Source organism: Schistocerca gregaria, chromosome 4 (assembly GCF_023897955.1).
Source record: "Schistocerca gregaria isolate iqSchGreg1 chromosome 4, iqSchGreg1.2, whole genome shotgun sequence".
Lineage (NCBI taxonomy): Eukaryota > Metazoa > Arthropoda > Insecta > Orthoptera > Acrididae > Schistocerca > Schistocerca gregaria.
Window position 1 is genome coordinate 71677819 of NC_064923.1, and position 22562 is coordinate 71700380.

The 22562-nt window shown below is 39.5% G+C and overlaps 1 protein-coding gene across 1 annotated transcript in view; it reads right to left on the minus strand.

The window, feature by feature from the left end:
- Positions 1-22562, minus strand: part of LOC126267596 (Down syndrome cell adhesion molecule-like protein Dscam2) — a 222942-nt gene that overhangs the window by 51409 nt on the left and 148971 nt on the right. The window contains exons 10-15 of the mRNA XM_049972898.1: positions 22373-22528; positions 22035-22174; positions 21017-21285; positions 8443-8597; positions 8205-8222; positions 6559-6657 (exon numbers count right to left, since the gene is read on the minus strand). Of these exons, the coding sequence (XP_049828855.1) occupies positions 6559-6657; positions 8205-8222; positions 8443-8597; positions 21017-21285; positions 22035-22174; positions 22373-22528 (837 nt within the window). The remainder of the gene's footprint in view (positions 1-6558; positions 6658-8204; positions 8223-8442; positions 8598-21016; positions 21286-22034; positions 22175-22372; positions 22529-22562) is intronic.

Consider the following 22562-nt stretch of genomic DNA (forward strand, 5'->3'; position numbering starts at 1 on the left):
TGAAGCACACCCAGATTGGGAAAATCTAACTGTAATGCATTATTTTCATGCACTGGTTGGTTTTAAAGCAGAAAGGCTTTGTATTCATGATGGGTCTTTGTGGAATAGGCACCATAGCTACAGCACAAAATTTGTTATATCTGTTCATTAGAAACAACCTGACAATGAATAATTCTTGCTCTAAAAAGAGACACCCATAGGATCACACAATACTTCTTGGATAACTGTGCACACCACAAGATTGTCTTACGAAAGACCAACTGTTATGGTTTGAATGGTAGCATTGGCAGGTGAATTGAATTATATACACATTATAGAAAGCAGAAGGTGATGTTTAATGATATTTATGGCATCCTGTTTCATTTGATGGCACACATTAAAGGGTAAAGTGCCACAAGGATCCATTTTGGGCCCTTGTCTGTTTATCTTACCTCATGATTCCCACTTTGTACAAACATTAAGTGCAATAATATGTATTTATGTATATGTAAAATGATGATGTGAGTAAAATGTACAAATTACTAACTACTAAAAAGATGTATGTATATGTATGCATAATGTATAATGTAAAAATTAGTAACAACTACACTTATACGAAATATGTAAAATGTATTTCGACGAAGCCAATTGCGTGGTAAACAAGCTGAATGGCTAACAAATATACATAAACATATGAACATATAAACATATGAACTTGCACATTTTGCCTATACTACAATTCTATTTGAAAGCTGAACAGCCAGGAAATTAGAAAATAAGTGCAATACTTTACCTGAAGACATCTAAGCCTAATGGCTTAATGCTAAATATTTAAAAAACTCAATTCATGCAGTTTAATGTCTCTCAAGAAGAAAATGAAGCAATCCACTAGAACTATGATAACCTTATATATTACAACATGAATCTTCTAATTTTGTGGGCATTCCAGCTGATGGCAAGTTAAACTAGTCTAGGCTTACTTTAGATCTTCATAAAAGATCAGTTTTGCAACTTACGCATTGTGTGTAATGACCCCTGCTAGTGATATGGTTGCTATCAAAGCTGTTTATTTTGGTTATTTTCACTTTATTATGTTTCTGGGGGAATCACCCTTAAGCCAAAAAAATCCTTGTGAGGTGAAAGAGGGCTGTTAGAATAATGAGTCATGTTCACCCAAGATGTCCTAGCAGAAATCTATTCCATAAGTTCAAAATATTAAACATCTCAAAACTAGTTTTCTTTGACACTTTACATCTCTAATAACCACTCTCTTATTACCTCTAATAGTGGATACCATGAACACCATAAAAGGTCCTAAAATGATTTACACAGGGATTAAAACATGTAAGTCTTGTACAAAATGGTGTTCATTATTTTGCCACAACAATGTTCAACTCTCATCCATCAGATATCAAAGTTTACCTAATATCTTGCCTACATTTATATATAAATTAAGGAAATATGTTATGAAAAAGTCCTTCTGTTTCTGTATGTGTACCTGCAGATAAATCAATGACTGGTTTTCATATTTGTATTGTCATTTGAATTTCTATTCTGAATGCATTAACTAAAATTCATCATTTTTGCTGAAGGCAGACAGTGTATGAATGTTTCTCTGTAAGCTTATTCATTAATTTATACTGCATTTTTGTTATTGTAAATATATTTATTCCATCTATATGCTTCTAAAGCTGATTCATTACACATCCTTATGATTTACCACAGTATAGATTCAAGGAATTCCTTGCAGATAAATAAAAAACAATTAAAAGCTGCACAGTTAGGTTATATGATGACAGACCATAAGAATGCAAAACTGTGAATGGCCTCAAAGTTGTTCCAAATGAATATCTAGAAAGAGATCATAAGCAGCTAGTTGTGGATGCAGGTGAAAAAATACTTTTCCAAGTCTATGAAAAATAACCCTTTATTATGGCCTGAACCAAGTGTACAGAAAAAATTAAGAAAAGTTTTTAAACTGGCAAATGAAGAATAGTATACTGCAAATCAAGGAGGCAGGTTGAGCAGATGTACCAAGTGTTAGAAGAAATGTCAACTAAGTTGAGAGGTAGTAGTACCAGTAACAACAAAAACACAATGATAATAAATGTGATCCACAACTGCACAATTTCTGAGATCTAACTGCTTGTTCGCAGAAAGGCTGAAAGACTTTCAGTGGTGGATATGAGCACATTCATTACTTCGGTACTCCATCAACAGGGCCAACTAAGTGTTTCAATATTGTCCTGTATCATAGTATTCTAGGTGCATATTAGTCTGGCAGAGTTAGCCTGCAGACAGTTGCGTGGTTCAAGTTGTTGTGTTGTGGTGTACTTAAGTTGTGTCAGTCTGTTATTGTATAGTCAGTTACTCATAAGTCTGGATATGTGTCATGATATTTTATGCAATTACATAAATGATTTAACTTTTTTGTTTACTGTTATTGTGCTGATTGTATGTATGAATGCTTCAGGACATTTTCTTTTTTCTTTTCCATTACATGTTCAGAATGGACATCTCCTTCTCCACAGGTCTGCTGCAGTTTAGCAAATGGAAGTACCCTGTGAGTGCACATCTTCTAAGGTGAAAAATGTCCATGTAACAAAGTCTCATATAAAAGTTGTTTAGTTTACTTTACCATGTTCTCAATTATCTCAAAAGGTAAACAGTGGAGGGGCTTACTCAGTTTGCCTGTCTCAGCTGTAGGAGCATGTGGTACATTTAGTGAATAAAGATTCAGTAAATATTTTGGGATAATTAGCAGCGGCAGAAGGAATGACTCATCCTTGTCTGGGTGATACTACATGAAAAATTACTGAATCTATATCACCTTCAGTGTGTCCAGACACTGAGCCCGCAAGACTATAATGAAATGCTGACTGAGGGAAGATACACAAATATTCCTTTGGATCTTGACAGAATTTCAAAGTGGTTCAAGGATTGACAACAAAACTGTGCATTTCATAAAACAAAAAAGTAGTATTCCATGACTGCAATTGGTATTGGTTATCTCATACAAATTTATAGGGATATGAAGTGGAACAGTCTCAAAGGCTTGGCAGAATTTCATTCACTGATAAAACACTTGTGGCTCGCTACCTCATAGGAATGGATCAAATGAATCACATTTCCCACAAGGTTTTGACTATCTCTCAACCATCCTTGAAGTGAGAAATATCCTCCCCATCCCTCGCACAATTGCCACTAACTCAACCTATGCAATATACTCATCCATTTCTGCCTCATCCCATTGCTCCCAGTCCCTTGGTTCATATCCCTGCAGCAGACAAGATGTAAGACCTGTCCCATACATCCTTCCCCTACCATCTACTCCAATCCCATCACTGGGCATGGCCACTTGTCTCTCCTCTTCTCTATCCCCCACTCCCCTCCTCCACCCAACACAACAACCTGACGCTGCACCTGCCAGCCCTATCGTGTACCCCCCTGTGCGCACACCCGGACAGAGGCAATGATAGCATCTTCTCCCATGCCTGCCTGCATACCTTCTTTTTCCTGCTCCTCTGTACCCCATTTGTGGCATGTAGCAATCTGTCACTATCATTTTCTTAGAGGCCAGAGACAGCTGTCATGAGTCTATGTTGAATTTGTGTTTGTGTTTTATTTCAAAAGGAGAACTATTTTGTCTAATAGCTTAAATGTTTAGCAGTCTTTTTATTGTGCCTGTTTGTGACTGTAAGTGACTCCAATGCTTCCTTGAGGTGGTGAGTAGCGATAAATCTTTTTCCCATTGTTATTCCATCCTGTAGCTTCCATTGTTTAACAAAAATACAGTCACTAAGGGTGTAGCTGATTCTCTGGAAGAAATCTGTCTAATCACTTCCAACAACATTATGCGATCCAGCTCCATCTTAAAATGAAGGCAGGCAGAGGGTTTTAGGGTGATGCATGCCATGAAATTGTTTGCACAACCTAGCCTGGGGCAAACAGACTCAAAAGTTCAGAACAAAAAGAATCCAGTTTCTGATTAGACATTTGGTTGGACACTAAATGAACCACATTCACAATAGAAAAACCAAACGCAGCTAAACCCACACACATTTTCAGTAATCACATCATTAATCAGCAAGTATGTAATGGAACAGACATCTGACTTGTAAACTGTTTCATCTGTGAGTAGGAATCTACTGTTTGTCACAGCTTAGCAGTCAACACTTAACATGAGCCAACGGTGGGGACCATAGCCTGGCATACAACTACAAGTTGAGAAGGGACACGGAGGCTCTCATGTCAACTTGTAGGATGAATGGCTGATTCATCAAATGCACTTCAATGAAAAGTTTGTTCTCGCAATAACAAAACAGTATGAATATTGATGTCAATTGATTACTGCAGTGACTCCTTTTGGGAGGGGGGAGGCGAGGGGACACAGAGATCGACACATCAATGCTATGTGACCTTTTTTCTTTACATTTATGGCAAGAAGCCCACCACTCATGCTGTACGAAACAAGAGGTGCATAAAAAACGTGGTATTCGTGCCGTTCCTGTTGCCAATATTGTGTTTGTCCATGTTAGCGCAATTGGCTCATTTGTACTGTTGCTACCTTGCTTTCCCCAGTGTATTAGGCTCCATGCACTGGGACTGCACACTGTCAACAATGGAAAAATCACTCCAAACCTGTAATTGATGGCTTGTGGCATGAAAGACATAAATGACTATGCCATATTCAAAACCTCTTCACCGAGCAAGGTGGTGCAGTGGTTAGCACACTGGACTCGCATTTGAGAGGACTATAGTTCAAACCCACATCCTGCCAGCCTGCTTTAGGTTTTCCATGATTTCCCTAAATTGCTTCAGGCAAATGCTGGGATTGTTCCTTTGAAAGGGCACAGCTGGCTTCCTTCCCCAATCCAATGGGACTGATGACTTTGCTGTTTGGTCCCTTCCCCCAAATCAACCAACCAACCAACCAAAACTTCTTCCAATGTAGGGTGCTCATGCTGAAAGACATGTTGACACACCTTCTTATATGGGGCCAAACAAATGATTGCATCTCTGACTGTGGCGTCTGCAGAAGAATCCTGAGACTGAGCCATTATGAATCGATGCTTATGAATGAGGCTGTGAAGCTAAGCCAGCCAAGCACAATACAATTTCTGAAGCTGTTTGCAACGCTTGTAGAATTCAACATGTGTAGTGATCACGTGTCTGCTTGCAGTGGCAGGAGGAGACGAAACTACATACATCGTTAAAAGAAAGCAATGGTGATTCCTGCAGAGGAGCTAACTGGCACAGTAAGGAGATATACACAATAAGAAAAGCGCTTTACAGACCTCCTTGTCAACCATACAGAACACCAAGAAATGTCGCTGAAGCCGCTTCTTGTAAGCTTTCCAGTCTTCTGCAAGTTCATCATAGAATGGGAATGGCAACTGAACAACCAGCAGCTAAGCCTGAATCAACATAGCCAACAACTATTCCAATACAGTTGTACACACCTGCTGTTGTTGCAAAAGGGATTTGAGTAAAGCCTCCAAAGAAGAACAGAATGACAGGGAACACAGAATCCAAACCATATGAAAATTTGACCTGTCCTTGTCACCACTTGTGTGGCAACTAGGAATACAAGAAAACATGTGGTCATAAGAGACATACAATTTTTTGGGTCACAGTGACAACAACAATACTACAGAGAAGGTGGAGTCTTGGAGTGACAACAAGAAGAGTATGGTGAAGGTAATTACATGTCTCTAATACATTATCAACAAAATAATGGAAAATCCAGGATGGAATGTAACAATACCAGAGAAGGAAACTTGCTACTCACCATATAGTGAAGATGCTGAGTCGCGATAGGCACAATAAAAAGATTCACACAATCATGGCTTTCGGTCATTAAGGCCTTTGTCAGCAGTAGACACACATACACATACACTCACACAAATGCAACTTGCACACACGTCTGTGTGCATGTTGCGCCCGTGGGAGCATGTCTGTGCGTGTGTGTATATGCCATCAGGCATCACTGGTATAGTGTTGCAGGCACTTGGTTGACCAGGTGACAGTGGTTGGTTACTGGGCTGCCCCACCTCATGTAGTTGTGAGTGCAACATTTTAATGTTGGTGTGCACTATGCTGTAGTAATCAGTAGGTGTAGAAAACAGGCAGATTACTACAGTATATACATTGTTCATTTTTCACAAAATTGTTCATCTCACAAGCCCACACTATGATCTTTCCAAAATTCAGTTAATGGCAAAAACAGAGCTCATGAAGATCATGTGGACATATAGAAATCATATACTGAACCAGGATGATGCTTCAAGAAACAAACTTCTCTTTCAGCAGGTCAAATATGGTTGTTGTAACTTTATTTTTGTGCTCAATACATGGTTCCTATACAATGTGTTTCATATAATTGCCTTTACAGGTCTCCATTAGTGTGACGTGCAGCTACATCATGTCTAAATACACATTTGTACTCCGCAAGTCAATGTGCAGTGTTTTGTGGAGGATTCACTTTACATTTCCCACAAATATAATTTGTGCAATTAAAAAGTATGAAATTCAACTACAGCACTGCAAAGTTATAACATTTAATTCCATCTTTCATACCTTCGGGCACATATATACTATTGCTGGGTGTTGTCCACTGGAGTAACATGCTGGTTTCCGTAGCAGAAGACACTTTAAAATCAACTGGAGCGAGTGGGGCTACAAGAATGAAACAGTTAAGAAAACAGATCACTTATAGGTGAAATAATTAGATTCAATCATAAATGTAGTAACAGTTACAAGTACCAACTAACACTTACAAAATCTTAATAATGCTTAAACATGTTTCAAATGTGTGTGCTCATGTTTGTTAACAATCTAAAGTAGAATAATAATTCTCCATACAAAAATAATTAGCTCAAATTAAGGAGCTTGGTGGGTTTATTAAGAAAGGTTTTCAAAAGGGACATATAGACTTTTTATGCATATACTTTTACTGTTTGTACCGGTATATATAGTCTACAACATCTGCTAATCCTTGTATGATGGCCTTTTTCTACTTAGCTTCTGTTTTGTTCTTTGTTTTATTTTCCTTGCAACTGTTTTTACAAATTAAGTCTGCTGTGCTCTGCGCAATCTACATCTATATATTCCTCAACGCATCCCATATCCTAGCATCTTAATCACTTATAAGGATCTATGGAATATGTATGTAAATAAATAAAGAGGAATTTACTGTTCATTCTCATTATTTTCTGAAATGTTTCTATTATCATTTTTCACCTCTCTTCCTCTCACCTATTCCTTCCACTTCTCATTTCTTTCCCTCTCTAACATCTTTACATATCACTCTGTCCTTTTATTTTTTCTGACTGAAGCTGCCGTGGTCCGTACCAACATGCCATCACTGGTATCTCTGAGGCCTTGCCTTCATCTTTCTCTACCTTTCTCATCACAATATGTGGGCCACTTTCAACGTGGGGTCTGAGTAACCTGCCCCTCTTTACATCCTACCCAGACATATCCCTCTTTCCTTCCCGAGGAAGAACTAACAGTTCAGAAACTTACGAATAGCTTCTTTTTACTTACATGCGTGTCTCAGCATTACTAGAATTTCACTTTACAAAGGTTAGTACTGGATAAAAATTCTGTTTCCTTGCAGTTTTACTAAAATTGTCATCTCATGAAAAAGCATAATTGACTCATAGCTGTCTATTATTTCAATGTAAAAACTGAAGTGTAAAATCAATTACGAAGCAAAAGAAATCAAGAGTGAGAGATACAAAATTGGACTGTTGTAGACGTCCAATAAAGTAGAAAGAGGGACTATTTTGATGTTTAGAGGCAATGGTTGTGGCATACAGTTTTCATTGGCCAGTGACTCATATGCCATGCAAATGTTATCGCATCTTCATTAATTATATAACAGAAACACATGGGTATGTTCTTTTCAGTTGAGCAATTTTCTATTACAATTCTCAATGTTAAATATATATTGGGAGCTTATCAATTTCTCCTTCATTATTTAATGAGTACTACAAAGTAGCTAAAACAGACTTAGTGGACTATCTCTATCTGAATTTGTAATTGCATTCATAAAATTACATAAATTACATCCTCCCCACAGTTAAAATTGTACCAAAGAACATAACTTTTTTATATTTTTAGAATATTTAGGTGCTTGCTTGCTGCTGGTTTGACGGTGTGTTAATGAACTTGTTCCTAAAGACAGAGTGGAAATTTGAAAATTTCATTCTTGTGCTTACCACCATGACTCCTTCGGGCTTTGGAGGCATGTAAGAAGAGAAAAGGATTCTTTTATACTTAGATTTTCAGCAATGTTTTCCTTCATAATACTACAGCTCTCAGAGAAGTCTTAAAACCTAGGAAATTAAGAACATTCATCAACTTAAAAATCAAGTTACACACAATAAATTATGTAACCGATATTTTTCAGTTAATCACTTAACAATGTGAAATACTGACATATATTATTTTACTTACTTTTCACTGTGACAGTGTATGTTATTTCATCAATTCCCAGTACGTTTTCTACTCTACAAGAATAATTTCCTGCGTCTGTTGTTTGTAGTGACATCATGTGAAGAGTCCATTCTGTGTTGATGCGAATCTGACCATTTTCCTGGATATTTTTCCCCCTGTAAGTCATTTACATGTAAGAGAGTATTAGAAAAAATAAAATAAGAAAACAAATTTTTACTATCAAAAAGTTTGTAAGGGGATGTGGTAGTGATGATACCGACAAAGATAGGGATACATCACTGTTTCATTATTATACACAGTCAGAAAAGGTTTACATATTCCAATGGAGAAATTATCAGAAAATATTTTGATACAGGAAGTGATATTCATACACAACACAGACAACAGTGAACAGAACATCAAACCCTTAGACCTACCATTAATCATTAGCGTCTTGTCAGAAGGTGGTGCCTTATGAAAAACTAACAGATCTGCTTCCTATTAGTTAAAGATAAAGAAAATTGGTTGGAACTTCCTGGCAGATTAATACTGTGTGGTAGACTGGAACGCAAACTTGGGACCTTTGCCTTTTGTGCTCAAGTACTCTATCGATTGAGGTATCCAAGTACAAGTATGGCCCACCATCACAGCTGCACTCCCATCAATACCTCTTCTTCTGTCTTCCAGACTTCACAAAGGTTCCCTGTATGCCTTGCATGACTGGTACAGCAGAAGAACTTCTGTGAAGTTCAAAAGTAGGAGATGAGGTACTGATGGAGCCAAACTGCAGGGGAAGGTCTTGAGTCAGTTGGTGAAGCATTTGCCTGTGAAATGCACATGTCCCAGGATCAAGTCCTGGTCCAGCACGTAGTTTTAATCTGCCAGGAAGTTTCAAATTATTAAATAGTTTGAAAAGCTACTAACGCAAGGCACTGTACACTGTGCAGCTCATACAGAATCAGTGTGCATAGTTAAACTTGTCCTGTAATCTTTACAACCATTTCACAATCTTTTCAAAATGTCCACCACTGCAGTATGGAGATAGTGCAAATGAGCAGTGAAATTTGCCATCACATCCTGTAGTTTCTCAATAGAAACATACTCAGATGCCACACAGATCACCAATTTGAGCTCAACCAGTATGGTGAGATGGTTCTAGGAGATAGTGTACCCTGTAAATAATAGTTGCAAGGGGTCAGGTCATGCAAATATAGAGGCCAGTCTATCCCTGTGCCAATAAATAAGGAATAATCCAACACAATGACTCTGTTCCTGAAGTATTTATCACCAAAAGCGAAACACTTGTTCGCTGCCACGTTATCAGGACTCATCTTGCATGAACCACTTGGTGCCTGGTTGATCCTCCAATGCTTGCTGTATGGTGAGAAATTGTGCCAAAATCACAACATAATGTTCACCAATGATCTTGGCTCACAGAGAAAAATATGCAAACATGCCATTGCTGCATACTAAGGCCCAAACAGTTACTTGGTTTGGCTTCACGGAAATGGGGACTTTCAGAACCCCAAAATCAGTATCTGAGAGTTGTAGCATCGCACCTTAGTACCTGAATAGTGTAAATTCGCATAGTCATCTGTCTTCTGTTTTTGTTTTGAATGGCCAGTGTCGGTTGGTCACAGCCAGTGTGCTCCCTGCCACCGTTGGATAAGCAGCTGCCAGCAGCAAGTGGTATACCCCTAGCTTACTTATTTGTTACATAGTTTAATTCTTAATTTCTTTGCATGTTTTTGGGTACTTTCATTGTTTAATTCATAAATTTCAAGCGTATTATAGTATTAGAGAGTTTTAGCATCGCGCTTTAGTGTTTACTTGGTAGATTCTTACTTAAATTGCGTGTGAGTTTCGTATAGGAGGTGTAATTTCGAGTTTTAGTTACTGTAATCGTAAATTCAGGCAGATTGTAGTGCAGTCATTAGGCATTTGTACAGGTTAGTTGATACATTCTTTGCGTGTTTCGCTTGCGTTATCTAGGCACGGACTCGTGTTTCAGTAACTGTTGTTCAACATAGATTAGAATGGACAGGGACTGCGATTGCTGTGTTCGGATGACAGCTGAGTTGGCATAACTTCGCTCACAGCTGCAAGCGGCGCTGACTTCGGTCATGCAGCTTGAGGCTGTTGCCAATGGGCAACACTGTGGGGAACCGGACTTGGGTATCACGGGGATGTTAACCTCGTCCCGTCTGTCCCCAGATCGGTCTGCCGCTCTGGTTGCTCTGGTTGCTGCCCGCAGTGGGGCTGAGCCCTCGCCTGTGGTTGATTAGTAGGTCGTTCCAAGGTGTGGCAGGCAGTGAAAGACGTCCCCGGAGGCTGATCAGAAAGCCTCCCCGGTGTGTCAGACAAACCGGTTTCAGGCACTGTCTCTGGCTGAGCCAGATGCAGCCGCCTGCCCTGTTTCAGAGGATCATTCTCAGCCTTCAAGGTCCGGGCAATCGCAGAGGGTGGGCTTATTGGTAGTTGGGAGCTCCAATGTTAGGCACGTAATGGGGCCCCTTAGGGATATGGCGGCTAAGGAAGGGAAGAAATCCAGTGTGCATTCCATGTGTATTCTGGGAGGAGCCATTCCTGATGTGGAAAGGGTCCTTCCAGATGCCATGAAGAGCAGAGGGTGCAGCCAGCTGCAGGTGGTGGCACATGGTGGCACTAATGACATGTGTCGCTTTGGATCTGAGGAAATTCTCTCTGGATTCCAGTGGCTATCTGATTTGGTGAAGGCTGCCAGTCTTGCTTACGAGATGAGGGCAGAGCTCACCATCTGCAGAATCGTCGACAGAACCGACTGCGGATCTTTGGTGCAGAGCCGGGTGGAGGGTCTGAATCACAGGCTCGGACGGTTTTGCGACTGTGTTGGCTGCAGATTCCTTGACTTGTGCCATAGGGTGGTGGGGTTTCGGGTTCCGCTGAATAGGTCAGGAGTTCACTACACTCAGCTGGTGGCTACATGGGTAGCGGAGGCTGTGTGGCATGGACTGGGTGGTTTTTTAGGTTAGAAGGCCTCGGGAAAGTACGGGGTGGGCTGCAATCTCAAACAATGCATGGCAAATACAGGACCTGCTTGGATCAAGGAACAGTCGGAATTATAGTTGTAAATTGTTGTAGTTGTGCTGGGAAAGTACCTGAGCTTCAAGTGCTAATAGAAAGCACAGAAGCTGATATCGTTATAGGTACAGAAAACTGGCTAAAGCCTGAAATAAGTTCTGCAGAAATTTGTACGAAGTCTCAGACGGTGTTCAGGAAAGATAGATTAGGCAGAATTGGTGGTGATGTGTTTGTCTCTGTCAGTAGTGGTTTATCTTTTAGTGAAGTCAAAATAGATACTCTGTGCGAATTGGTATGGGTGGAGGTTATACTTAACAGCCGAACTAAGTTAATAATTGGCTCCTTCTACCGACCACAAGACTCCGATGATACAGTTGCGGAACAGTTCAGAGAAAGTTTGAGTCTCGTAGCAAATAAATACCCCACTCATATGGTTATAGTTGGTGGGGACTTCAACCTTCCCTCGATATGTTGGCAAAAATACTTGTTCAAAACCGGTGGTAGGCAGAAAATATCTTACGAGATTGTCCTAAATGCTTTCTCCAAAAATTATTTCGAGTAGTTAGTCCACGAACCCACGCGAATTGTAAATGGTTGCGAAAACACACCTGACCTCTTAGCCACAAACAATCCAGAGCTGATAGAGATCATCATGACTGATACAGGGATTAGTGATCACAAGGTCGTTGTAGCTAGGCTCAATACCGTTTCTTCCAAATCCATCAAAAACAAATGCAAAATAATTTTATTTAAAAAAGCAGATAAAGTGTCACTAGAAGCCTTCCTAAAACACAATCTCCATTCCTTCCAAACTAACTATGCAAATGTAGACGAGATGTGGCTCAAATTCAAAGATATAGTAGCAACAGCAATTGAGAGATTCATACCTCATAAATTGGTAAGAGATGGAACGGATCCCCCGTGGTACACAAAACAGGTCCGAGCACTGTTGCAGAGGCAACGGAAAAGGCATGCGAAGTTCAGAAGAACGCGAAATCCTGAAGATTGGCTAAAATTTACAGATACGCGAAATTTGGCATGGACTTCAATGCGAGATGCCTTTAGTAGGTTCCACAATGAAACATTGTCTCAAAATTTGGTAGAAAATCTGAAGAAATTCTGGTTGTATGTAAAGTACACAAGCGGCAAGACACAGTCAATACCTTCGTTGCGCAGTGCCAATGGTACTGTTACCGATGACTGTGCCGCTAATGTGGAGTTATTGAATGCAGTTTCCTGAAATTCCTTCACCAGGGAAGACCAATGGAATATTCCAGAATTTGAAACACGAACAACTGCAAGCATGAGTTTCTTTGAAGTAGACACCTCAGGGGTTGTGAAGCAACTCAAATCGCTTGATACGGGCAAGTTTTCAGGTCCAGATTGTATGCCGATTAGGTTCCTTTCAGATTACGCTGATACAATAGCTCCCTACTTAGCACTCATATACAACCGCTCGCTCACCGATAGATCTGTACCTCCAGCTTGGAAAATTGCGGAGGTCGTACCAGTGTTTAAGAAGGGTAGTAGGAGTAATCCATCTAACTACAGACCTATATCATTGACATCGGTTTGCAGTAGGGTTTTGGAGTATATACGGTATTCAAACATTATGAATCACCTCAAAGGGAACGATCTATTGATACGTAATCAGCATGGTTTCAGAAAACATCGCTCTTGTGCAACGCAGCTAGCTCTTTATTTCCACGAAGTAATGGCTGCTATCGACAGGGGATCTCAAGTTGATTCGTATTTCTAGATTTCCGGAAAGCTTTTGACACCGTTCCTCATAAGTGACTTCTAATCAAGCTGCAGGCCTATGGGGTATCGTCTCAATTGTGCGACTGGATTCGTGATTTCCTGTCAGGAAGGTCGCAGTTCATAGTAATAGACTGCAAATCATCGAGTAAAACTGAAGTGATATCAGGTGTTCCCCAGGGAAGTGTCCTGGGACCTTTGCTGTTCCTGATCTATATAAATGACCTGGGTGACAATCTGAGCAGTTCTCTTAGGTTGTTCGCAGATGATGCTGTAATTTACCGTCTAGTAAGGTCATCTGAAGACCAGTATCAGTTGCAAAGTGATTTAGAAAAGGTTGCTGTATGGTGAGGCAGGTGGCAGTTGACGCTAAATAACGAAAAGTGTGAGGTGATCAACATGAGTTCCAAAAGAAATCAGTTGGAATTCGGTACTCGATAAATAGTACAATTCTCAACGCTGTCAATTCAACTAAGTACCTAGGTGTGAGAATTACGAACAATTTCAGTTGAAAAGACCACATAGATAATATTGTGGGGAAGGCGAGCCAAAGGTTGCATTTCATTGGCAGGACACTTAGAAGATGCAACAAGTCCACTAAAGAGACAGCTTACACTACACTCGTTCGTCCTCTGTTAGAGTATTGCTGCGCGGTGTGGGATCCTCACCATGTGGGATTGACGGAGGACATTGAAAGGGTGCAAAGAAGGGCAGCTCATTTTGTATTATCACGTAATAGGGGAGAGAATGTGGCAGATATGATATGAGAATTAGGATGGAAGTCATTACAGCAAAGACGTTTTTCGGCGCGGCGAGGTCTATTTACGAAATTTCAGTCACCAACTTTCTCTTCCGAATGCGAAAATATTTTGTTGAGCCCAACCTACATAGGTAGGAATGATCATCAAAATAAAATAAGAGAAATCAGAGCTCGAACAGAAAGGTTTAGGTGTACTTTTTGCCGTACGCTGTTAGGGAGTGGAATGGTAGAGAGATAGTATGATTGTGGTTCGATGAACCCTCTGCCAAGCACTTAAATGTGAATTGCAGAGTAGTCATGTAGATGTAGAATCACTAGTTGTATTTATTCATGGCTCAGTGTGCTTCATCTGTGAACCAGATGCAGGCAATACCAATTGCTTCACTATCAATCATTGTGAGAATATAGTTTGCAAAGTCAGTCCTCTGCTGCACACCCATACAGGAATGACCTGGTTAGTTTGAATTTTGAATGAAAACGTGTAAGCTGTGCCTTAGTATGTTCTGCATGCTGGATTGCTTCAACCAGTGACTGCTGCAATTCTTCAGATGGATTTTCTTGGCTTTTGCTACCATGGCTACATCTTCAGGAGTAATTAATGTTTGCGTGGGGCCAACATTCCCTGCAAGATCATCAGCCATGCTGGCTGTCCATTGAACTTCCGGTCATTTTGGAACATTAAATCATGTTTGAAAACTGTGCCTTTTTGCTGTAGGACTCTGTTCTAACCTGTGGTATACTGGTACCAGAAAAACATATTGTTCAAAGAAATACATGATTTGAACATCTTCCTCTGGTAAGCTGACCTCCTTTCATGTTTTGATGGTGGAACTGATTGCTCTGAGCTGTGGCACACTATTTATAAGTGCTAAATATTGTGATTATAGTACCATATGTTAGCAGATTTCAAACTACTTCAAACCTTTTGTACAAAGTTCTTACAGCTTCCACAATAAACAAACCATTTGTTGCACTCACCTGTTGATCTTAGTTTTCAAGGTACTTAGTTTTTGAAACCAGGGAATCCTTCACTGGACACCCTGTATCTTCCCTATCCTATACTCAACTGTCTTGGGAATCACCAGTGCAAAGTTTGGCTACATCTCAGTAATGCGGCACATCAATCCACTTAACATGATCACAGAGATGCTATCACACACAATAGCCATTTAAAACACAGCTGATCATGATTATACGTTACACATAATTTCTGTTGTGTTCTGTGTGTAGACTATTGTTTGTGTGTATTTATAGCTTGTAAGCATACTGATGTTTTCTATATTATGAGTTCCTGATTGTATCAAATGTAATTCATGAGATTAATATGATCACAAATCTCTAATATACAAAAACCATTTTAATTGAGGAGCTACTATCTTGCACATTAAAACAGACATGCAATAATGCTTGCTATGATTTGTTCTGATCCCTTCAAAAATCACCCTCAGACAGGTGCTTACTACTAAGAACATCTTCATTGACTGATCAAAGTTGAATATGTGATGTAGCCTATGGGTGCTCTATCCATACATCATAATAGATTCACTGACAGTAATGCCAGGTACCAAAAAAAAAAGGGGGGGGGGGTAATTAGAAATCTCAGGTAAGAAGAGACATAGTGGAGGAAACTAGTTTTGGTTGGTTACATCACATTGCATCAGAATTTTTATATGTATATGATTCCAAATGAGGAAGTATTGAGTAGAATTGGGGAGATGAAAAATTTGTGGCACAACTTGACTAGACGAATGGATTGGTTGGTAGTAAATGTTCTGGGGCATCAAGGGATCACCAATTTAGTATTGGAGGGCAGCGTGGAGGGTAAAAATCATAGAGGGAGACCAAGAGATGAATACACTAAGCAGATCCAGAAGGATGTAGGTTGCAGTGGGTGCTGGGAGATGAAGAAGCTTGCACAGGATAGAGTAGTATGGAGAGCTGCATCAAACCAATCTCTGGACGGAAGACCACACAACAACAACATGATTCCAAAAGACATGCACATTTTTAGGATCCCATTATGAGTGTGATTTGAAAGGCACTTTGGCTTTCTACAATAATCACATAATAAAAAAAACAACAATAGAGTATATGTGATATATTATGGGACCAAATTGGGACAGTTATGAATATCTGATATTATTAATGTTAAAGTCAGACAGAATATGTGTCATAGTGAGAAATAGTTGGCAAGATTGGCAAATACACTGGAAACCAATTTAAACAGATGTGTACGCAATAGCATACTATCTTCATTTTTGAACTATAAATGATCTTAGTATATAGGTTAAGGGAAGGAAAACCTATGTTTATAGCAGTTGCAGACTTGGAGAAAGCTTTCAAAAATGTTTAGTGGAACACACTTTTGAAATTTCTGAAAGTAGTACAGGTAAATATCTGAACATTAAAGGTTTCTTTTTCTTACTCATTCACAGTAACTGACATTTTCAAACATTTAGGGCCAGCTGCCATTCATCACACCAACTAGAAATTTTGTCTAAGTTTTCTTGTACCTTTTTAGAATCACTTAACTTTGATACCTTACCATACGCCACAGCACCATTTGCAAACAAGTGCAGATTACTGCCCAACCCATCTGCCAAATCATTTATGTATATAGAGAACAACAGTGGTCCTAACTTCCCTGGGGCATTCCTGTTGATACCTTTGTCTCTGATGAACACTCACCATCTGATGAACACTTGCCATTGAGGACAACATACTGGGTTCTATAACTTAAGAAATCTTCGAGACACTCACATAGCTGGGAATTTATTCCACATGTTTGTACCCTCATTAACAGTGTGCAGTGGGGTAGCATGTCAAATGCTTCCCAGAATCTAGAAATATGGGATCTGCCTGCTGCCCTTCATACATAGTTCACAGTATATCATGTGGTCTGCAATTTTATGGGTCAGTTCTTTTACCCTTCTTAGACAGAACAGTCACCTGCAACTTTTTCCAGTCACTTGGGAATCTGTGCTGGGCAATAAGATTCATGATAAATACAAGCTTAGTATGAAGCTAATGCCTTAAAGTACTCTTTGTCAAACTGAACTTGGACTCCACCTGGACCTTGTGATTTACTTGCTTTCAAGTCTTTCAGTTGTTTCCCTATGCCAGCGATGCTTCTTACTATTTTGTCCATATGGAAGTCTGTCCAGTTGTCAAACAATGGTATGTTTGTACGATTCTCCTGCGTGAACGATTTCTTGGATGTCAGATTTAAAACTTTGGCTTTCATTTTATTATCTACAACTGCTACACCAGACTGGTCAACAAGTGACTGGATGGAAATTCTAAACCCACTTAGTGATTTTATATAGGATTCTCTGCCACATCTTTCTCTAACATATGACAGTGGTAGTACTTGTATACTTCATGCATAGATCTTTTCACAATCACACGAATCTCTACTAATCTTTACTTGTCATCATTTGCTTGTTCTCTTTTGATGTGAGAGTGCAATAGCCACGGCTTCCTCAGCATTTTCTGAATATCATTATTAAACCATGATGGGTCTTTCCATCATTAACTGACTTACTAGACATTCTTCAGATGACAATTTACAATCTGCTTAAACATTGCCCACAATTACTCTATGTCCATCGTACTGGAACTACATGATGTCAGCTTACTGCTTATGTGATCTTTATAGTAGAAATGCTCTCCTAACCTTCTTAATTAATTTATTAACTTTCATAATCATAACTGCTATAATGACATTATGATTGCTAATCCCCATGTCTATACTGACACTGTTGATAAGGTCCAGCCTATTTTAGCTAAGGCACTTCCATTGTGTGTGGGCTGCTGAGCTAGTTAACTAAGGCAGTTCCCGTTTTCAAAAGTATTTTGCATGACTGTCTGTCTGTACTGCCCCCCCCCCCCCCCAACCCCTCCCCACACACACACTTCCAATGAATCCATAGACATCCCAGTCTATACTTGGCAGGTTAAAGTCACCTCCAACTAACATTTAGAAATGTCACAGTGAAATCAAATGACCATTAAAAATCCAACAATTAACTTCAACCTCAATAAAGACAATATTTTTGTCAAATGCAATGCTCAGTCCCCCTCCTATGGCCTCTAATCTGTCTTTCCTACATAAGTTCCACAACTTGCTAAGTATCTCAGAGCTTTCCAGTTCAGGTTTCTGCCAGCTCTCAGTCCCAAGAATAATTTAAGTCTGAGAGCTTCCCTGGAGGAGGGGGAGGAGGAGGAGGAGGAGGAGATTACTGTGTAATGTCCCGTTGACAATGAGGTCATTAGAGAGGGAAGCTTTACTGGAGGGCAATAAATCCAGGGACTTTGCTATGAACACTTTGACAGTTTACTGGTAAAATTTTGACAGTCAAAATGTCTTTACTCTGAACATGGTCTGACTTCCCTTGGTGTGTATCGACATGTGAGTGTACATCAGAGTACCTCAAACTACCATCTAGTTTAAAAAACCATCATGTGCACTCCACAAGTACTCTGCTACCTGAGTTGCTGCTTTCTTCATGTAGTGTACCCCTGACCTATCAAGGGGAGTCCTACAAATCCCCAGCCAGTAACATAGGTCTAGAAATCTGCAGCCAGCAGCATCACAGAGTCAACAAAGCTTTTGGTTGAGACCCTCCACTCAGCTCCAAACAAAAAGATCTCAATCAACTCTGGGAACAGGGCTGCAAATAGTGAGCTCTGCTTTCTGCCACAGTGCAAGGCCACCAATATTTACCACCACTGCTAGCCACTTTTTTGAGCTGAGGATGGCCTCAGAATGCATATGACAGACAATGTTGGTGCCAACATGAGGCACACGCTGCAGATGATTGCACTCTGCACACTCGATAGCCGCAGGCAGGGCCACTGCCACATCTTGGATGAGGTCCCTTGGCAGGCATATCAAGTGCACAATGGCTTTCTGTCCAGTCTTGAAGGCTATCTGCCTTAGGGCCCCGATAACACACCTAATGTTGGAGTTTGTGGTGACTAGTAAACCACTCCCCCCTCGTGCCTGCTCAGACCCAACTGAAGCAGTGGTCATTTGTCCACTCACAGGGTGACCAGTCTCCATATTGGCCCCCCAACTCTAGCAACATGAATGCATTACCACTGCTGCTCACTCTATGGTGAGGGTTGATCCACTGTGTCGGGTACATTAGGAGGTGCCTTGGCAGAAGAGCCCATGGGCAAACAACTGACATATGAGGTGTCCCATGTGAAGTGCCACATTCTCCACTACTGATGCACCTTGAGGCAGCAGCCTGAAGATGACTGTCAATAGGCAAAAGCGCATTCAGCTCTTTGCAAATTGCGGTCCGCTCCTCCTGCATTTGCACGCAGTGTGCACACATCATATTTAGTTAATAAATACTTTGTGTCAAAATTTTATGGAAACCAAACAAAAATGTTTTTAAAACCTCTACTGCTTATATTGAAAGCTGGAATACCCAGTAATGGCCATTAGGGAGCATGTTGACAACCATTGTTGTAGCCTACTCCCAAAGTTATTCAATCTATATACTGAGCATGCCAGTGACATTGTAATTCTGTCAGAGAGAGCAAAGGTCTTGGAAGAGCAGCTGAATGGAATGGATGGCTTGAAAGGAGCACCTAAGATGAACATTAACAAACACAAAGGTAGTGGAATGTAGTCGAATTAAATCATACGACACTGAGGGAATTAAATCAGAAGACAAGACACTAAAAGTAGTAGATTATTTGGGCAATTAAGTAGCTTATGATGAACATAGCAGAGGATATAAAATGTAGAACGGCAATGCCAAGCAATGCCTTTCTAAAGAAGGACCATTTGTTAACACTAATAAAAATTTAAGGATTAGGAAGTCTTTTCTAAAGTCATTTGCTTGAAGTGTAGTATTGTATGATCATTAAAGATGTGTGACAAGCAGTTTAGAGAAGAAGGGAATAGAAGCTTTTGAATGTGGTGCTACAGAAGAATGTTGAAAATTAGATGGGTAGTTTGTGTAACTAATGAGGAAGTATTGAATAGAATAGGGGAAAAATGAAATTTATGGCATAACTTGACTAAAAGAAGTGAACAGTTGATGGACACATTTTGAGACATTAAGGAATTGTCAATTTTACATTGGAGGGAAGTGTGTAGAGCAAACATTGCAGAGGGAGACCAAGAGATAAGTACAGTATGCAGGTTCAAATGGATGTGATTTGCAATAGTTACTCTGAGATGAAGAAGCCTGCATAGGATAGAGTAAGTAGCATGAAGAGCTGCATCAAACCAGTCTTTGAACTAGAGACCATGACAGCAACAATAACAACAACAACAACAACAACAACAACAACTCCATGATGCATTAGTTACCAGACATCAGGACATGGCAAGTACCACTTCAATTCTGCTGTTTGCACTTGCCTCAGACAATCAGTTCCAAGCTAACTAACTGCTTTGATGCAATTATTGCAGTTGTAATTAAACAGCAGTTTTAAAAGACTTAATTTTATTATAACCAAACTAAGAGGGACGTTTCAGACACACCGTCTATGAGTGCATCAGAGGCAGCACGAGAAAAGGAGTTGCATATGCGAAGTGTCCAAGTCAAGTCAAGTACTCATCCTAGAAGTGACAGAATGTTATTATGTCACATATGTAACACAAAATTCAGATTAATAGCATAAAACTGAATGAAATAAATGAAGGGAGGTGGTGAATGAAACATCTGCTATGAAAACAGGCCAAGAAAAAACACTATGAAAGAAATGTTTACAAAGAGAGGGAAACACATGAAATAGGAAACAGATGCATGAGAAAGTTGTGAAAAATCAGAAAAGAGTGTAGGTAAGCTAGAGAGAATATATCAAGTGATTTATTCAGTGAACCATTAAAAAGTTTCTTGCTACAGTACAGTCTCCTTATCAGTCACTCCATTTCAAAAAGATATGTCATCGTTTACATCTAGTAAATCCAGACAACCATGGTTGCTTTATGTACTGTCTAGCATATCAAAAAAATAAAATGTAACTTAAATGGTACTAAAGATTACTAACCCCTTCCTCCATATTATTGTAGGCTGAGGAAGCCCAACAGTGAGACATGGCAGAGCAAGTTCTTCCCCTCTGGCACCCACCACATGGTCACCAAATGAGGCAATCTTTGCTGGCACTTGCTCTGATGGTGCCTGTATCACATGCAGACTGGGTTGGCTCTCCCCAACCACTGTGGCTGCAGTCACCCAGAATTCATATCGATGATGTGGAACAAGATGCGACACGAAGTAGTGTGTCTGGCTTGGAGGTATTTCATACTCTTCTTTCAACTGTAGATAAACTAAAATGTTTTATAATGTCAAAGTAAACTGATTTAGAAGCTGAAAGTAAGAGTTTTCTTAAAAAAAGATTTCTGTGATACTAGGCAATTTAATAATTCTACAAAAAACAAAGATAGAATCAATGTAAAAGTTCTGAATTTTTTTGCAAATGTATAAAGTGACTTCAGATAAAGATAACACAACAGAAGTAACTGCCCAAAATACAGAAATAAAAGTTTAGAAAACAGAAGTTCACTACAGACGATGCAACTGCACTTTCAACTGTAATTCAGAATGCTGATATTCAGTCTGTGTAATATCTATTCCTTGTCCAATATGGTTCTGACAACTTCTTCAATGGCCATATTTGCATTCTGTGCATGTTGATTTACTGCAGTTTTTGCTGTGTGTGTATATTGGAAGGTGGGGGGGGGGGGGGGGCAGTGCTCTACAATATGATCTCAGGATTATTTACACAAGCAGTCAAAGTTATAATATGAACTGAAGTTGTCACAGATATGGCAGGTTTTTATTTAGTATGTAAGTATGCTGCTCTGTGGAGTTGAACATAAATAAAACAGCTGATTTGATCCAGTCATAAAAGCAAATCTGTGAGTGGCAGGCTTCTTTAAGATGTTATCCTGTTGTGAATTTAGTACTCTGAATCAAGTTGCAATGAATTTGCTCTTTTTTATGTCCAACAGTTAAATATTTATCACATGCATTTCTAATATATTTTGAATTATGAGAATATTTACCAGATGTGCACCATCCAGGGACCTCATGTACAAATTGTATCTTTTTATTATTCCATTTGGAGATTTTGGCTTTTTCCAAGAAATCAGCAATGTTTTTGCATTAGCAGCCAGTGCTTTAATGTCTTCAGGCTTATCAGGGACTGCCAATTTATAAGTAAAATGATTTGTGATGTAGAAACATTATGCTCTCATAATACAATATTATAACTCATTAATCATCAATATATAACACAATGGAATGTTCACTATTGACAAACATGCTGCAGTCATGCCTAATAGCTAATAACAGAATACTAACAAAATATTTAGTTATAAAACAGTACTAACACATTTCATACCATCCTCCTGTGTTCTACAGAAGACAGGTCTGCTTGAAACACCATCCCCCACTCTGGTGTAAGCTCTCACTTCCATGCTATAGTTACAATATTTTTGAAGCCCAACTAACTCCATTTTGCATTCTTCAGTGGAAGATTCAGACTGAGATGAAGCCTCTGGACATTAAAATATTGTTGTTTAATTTCTGTA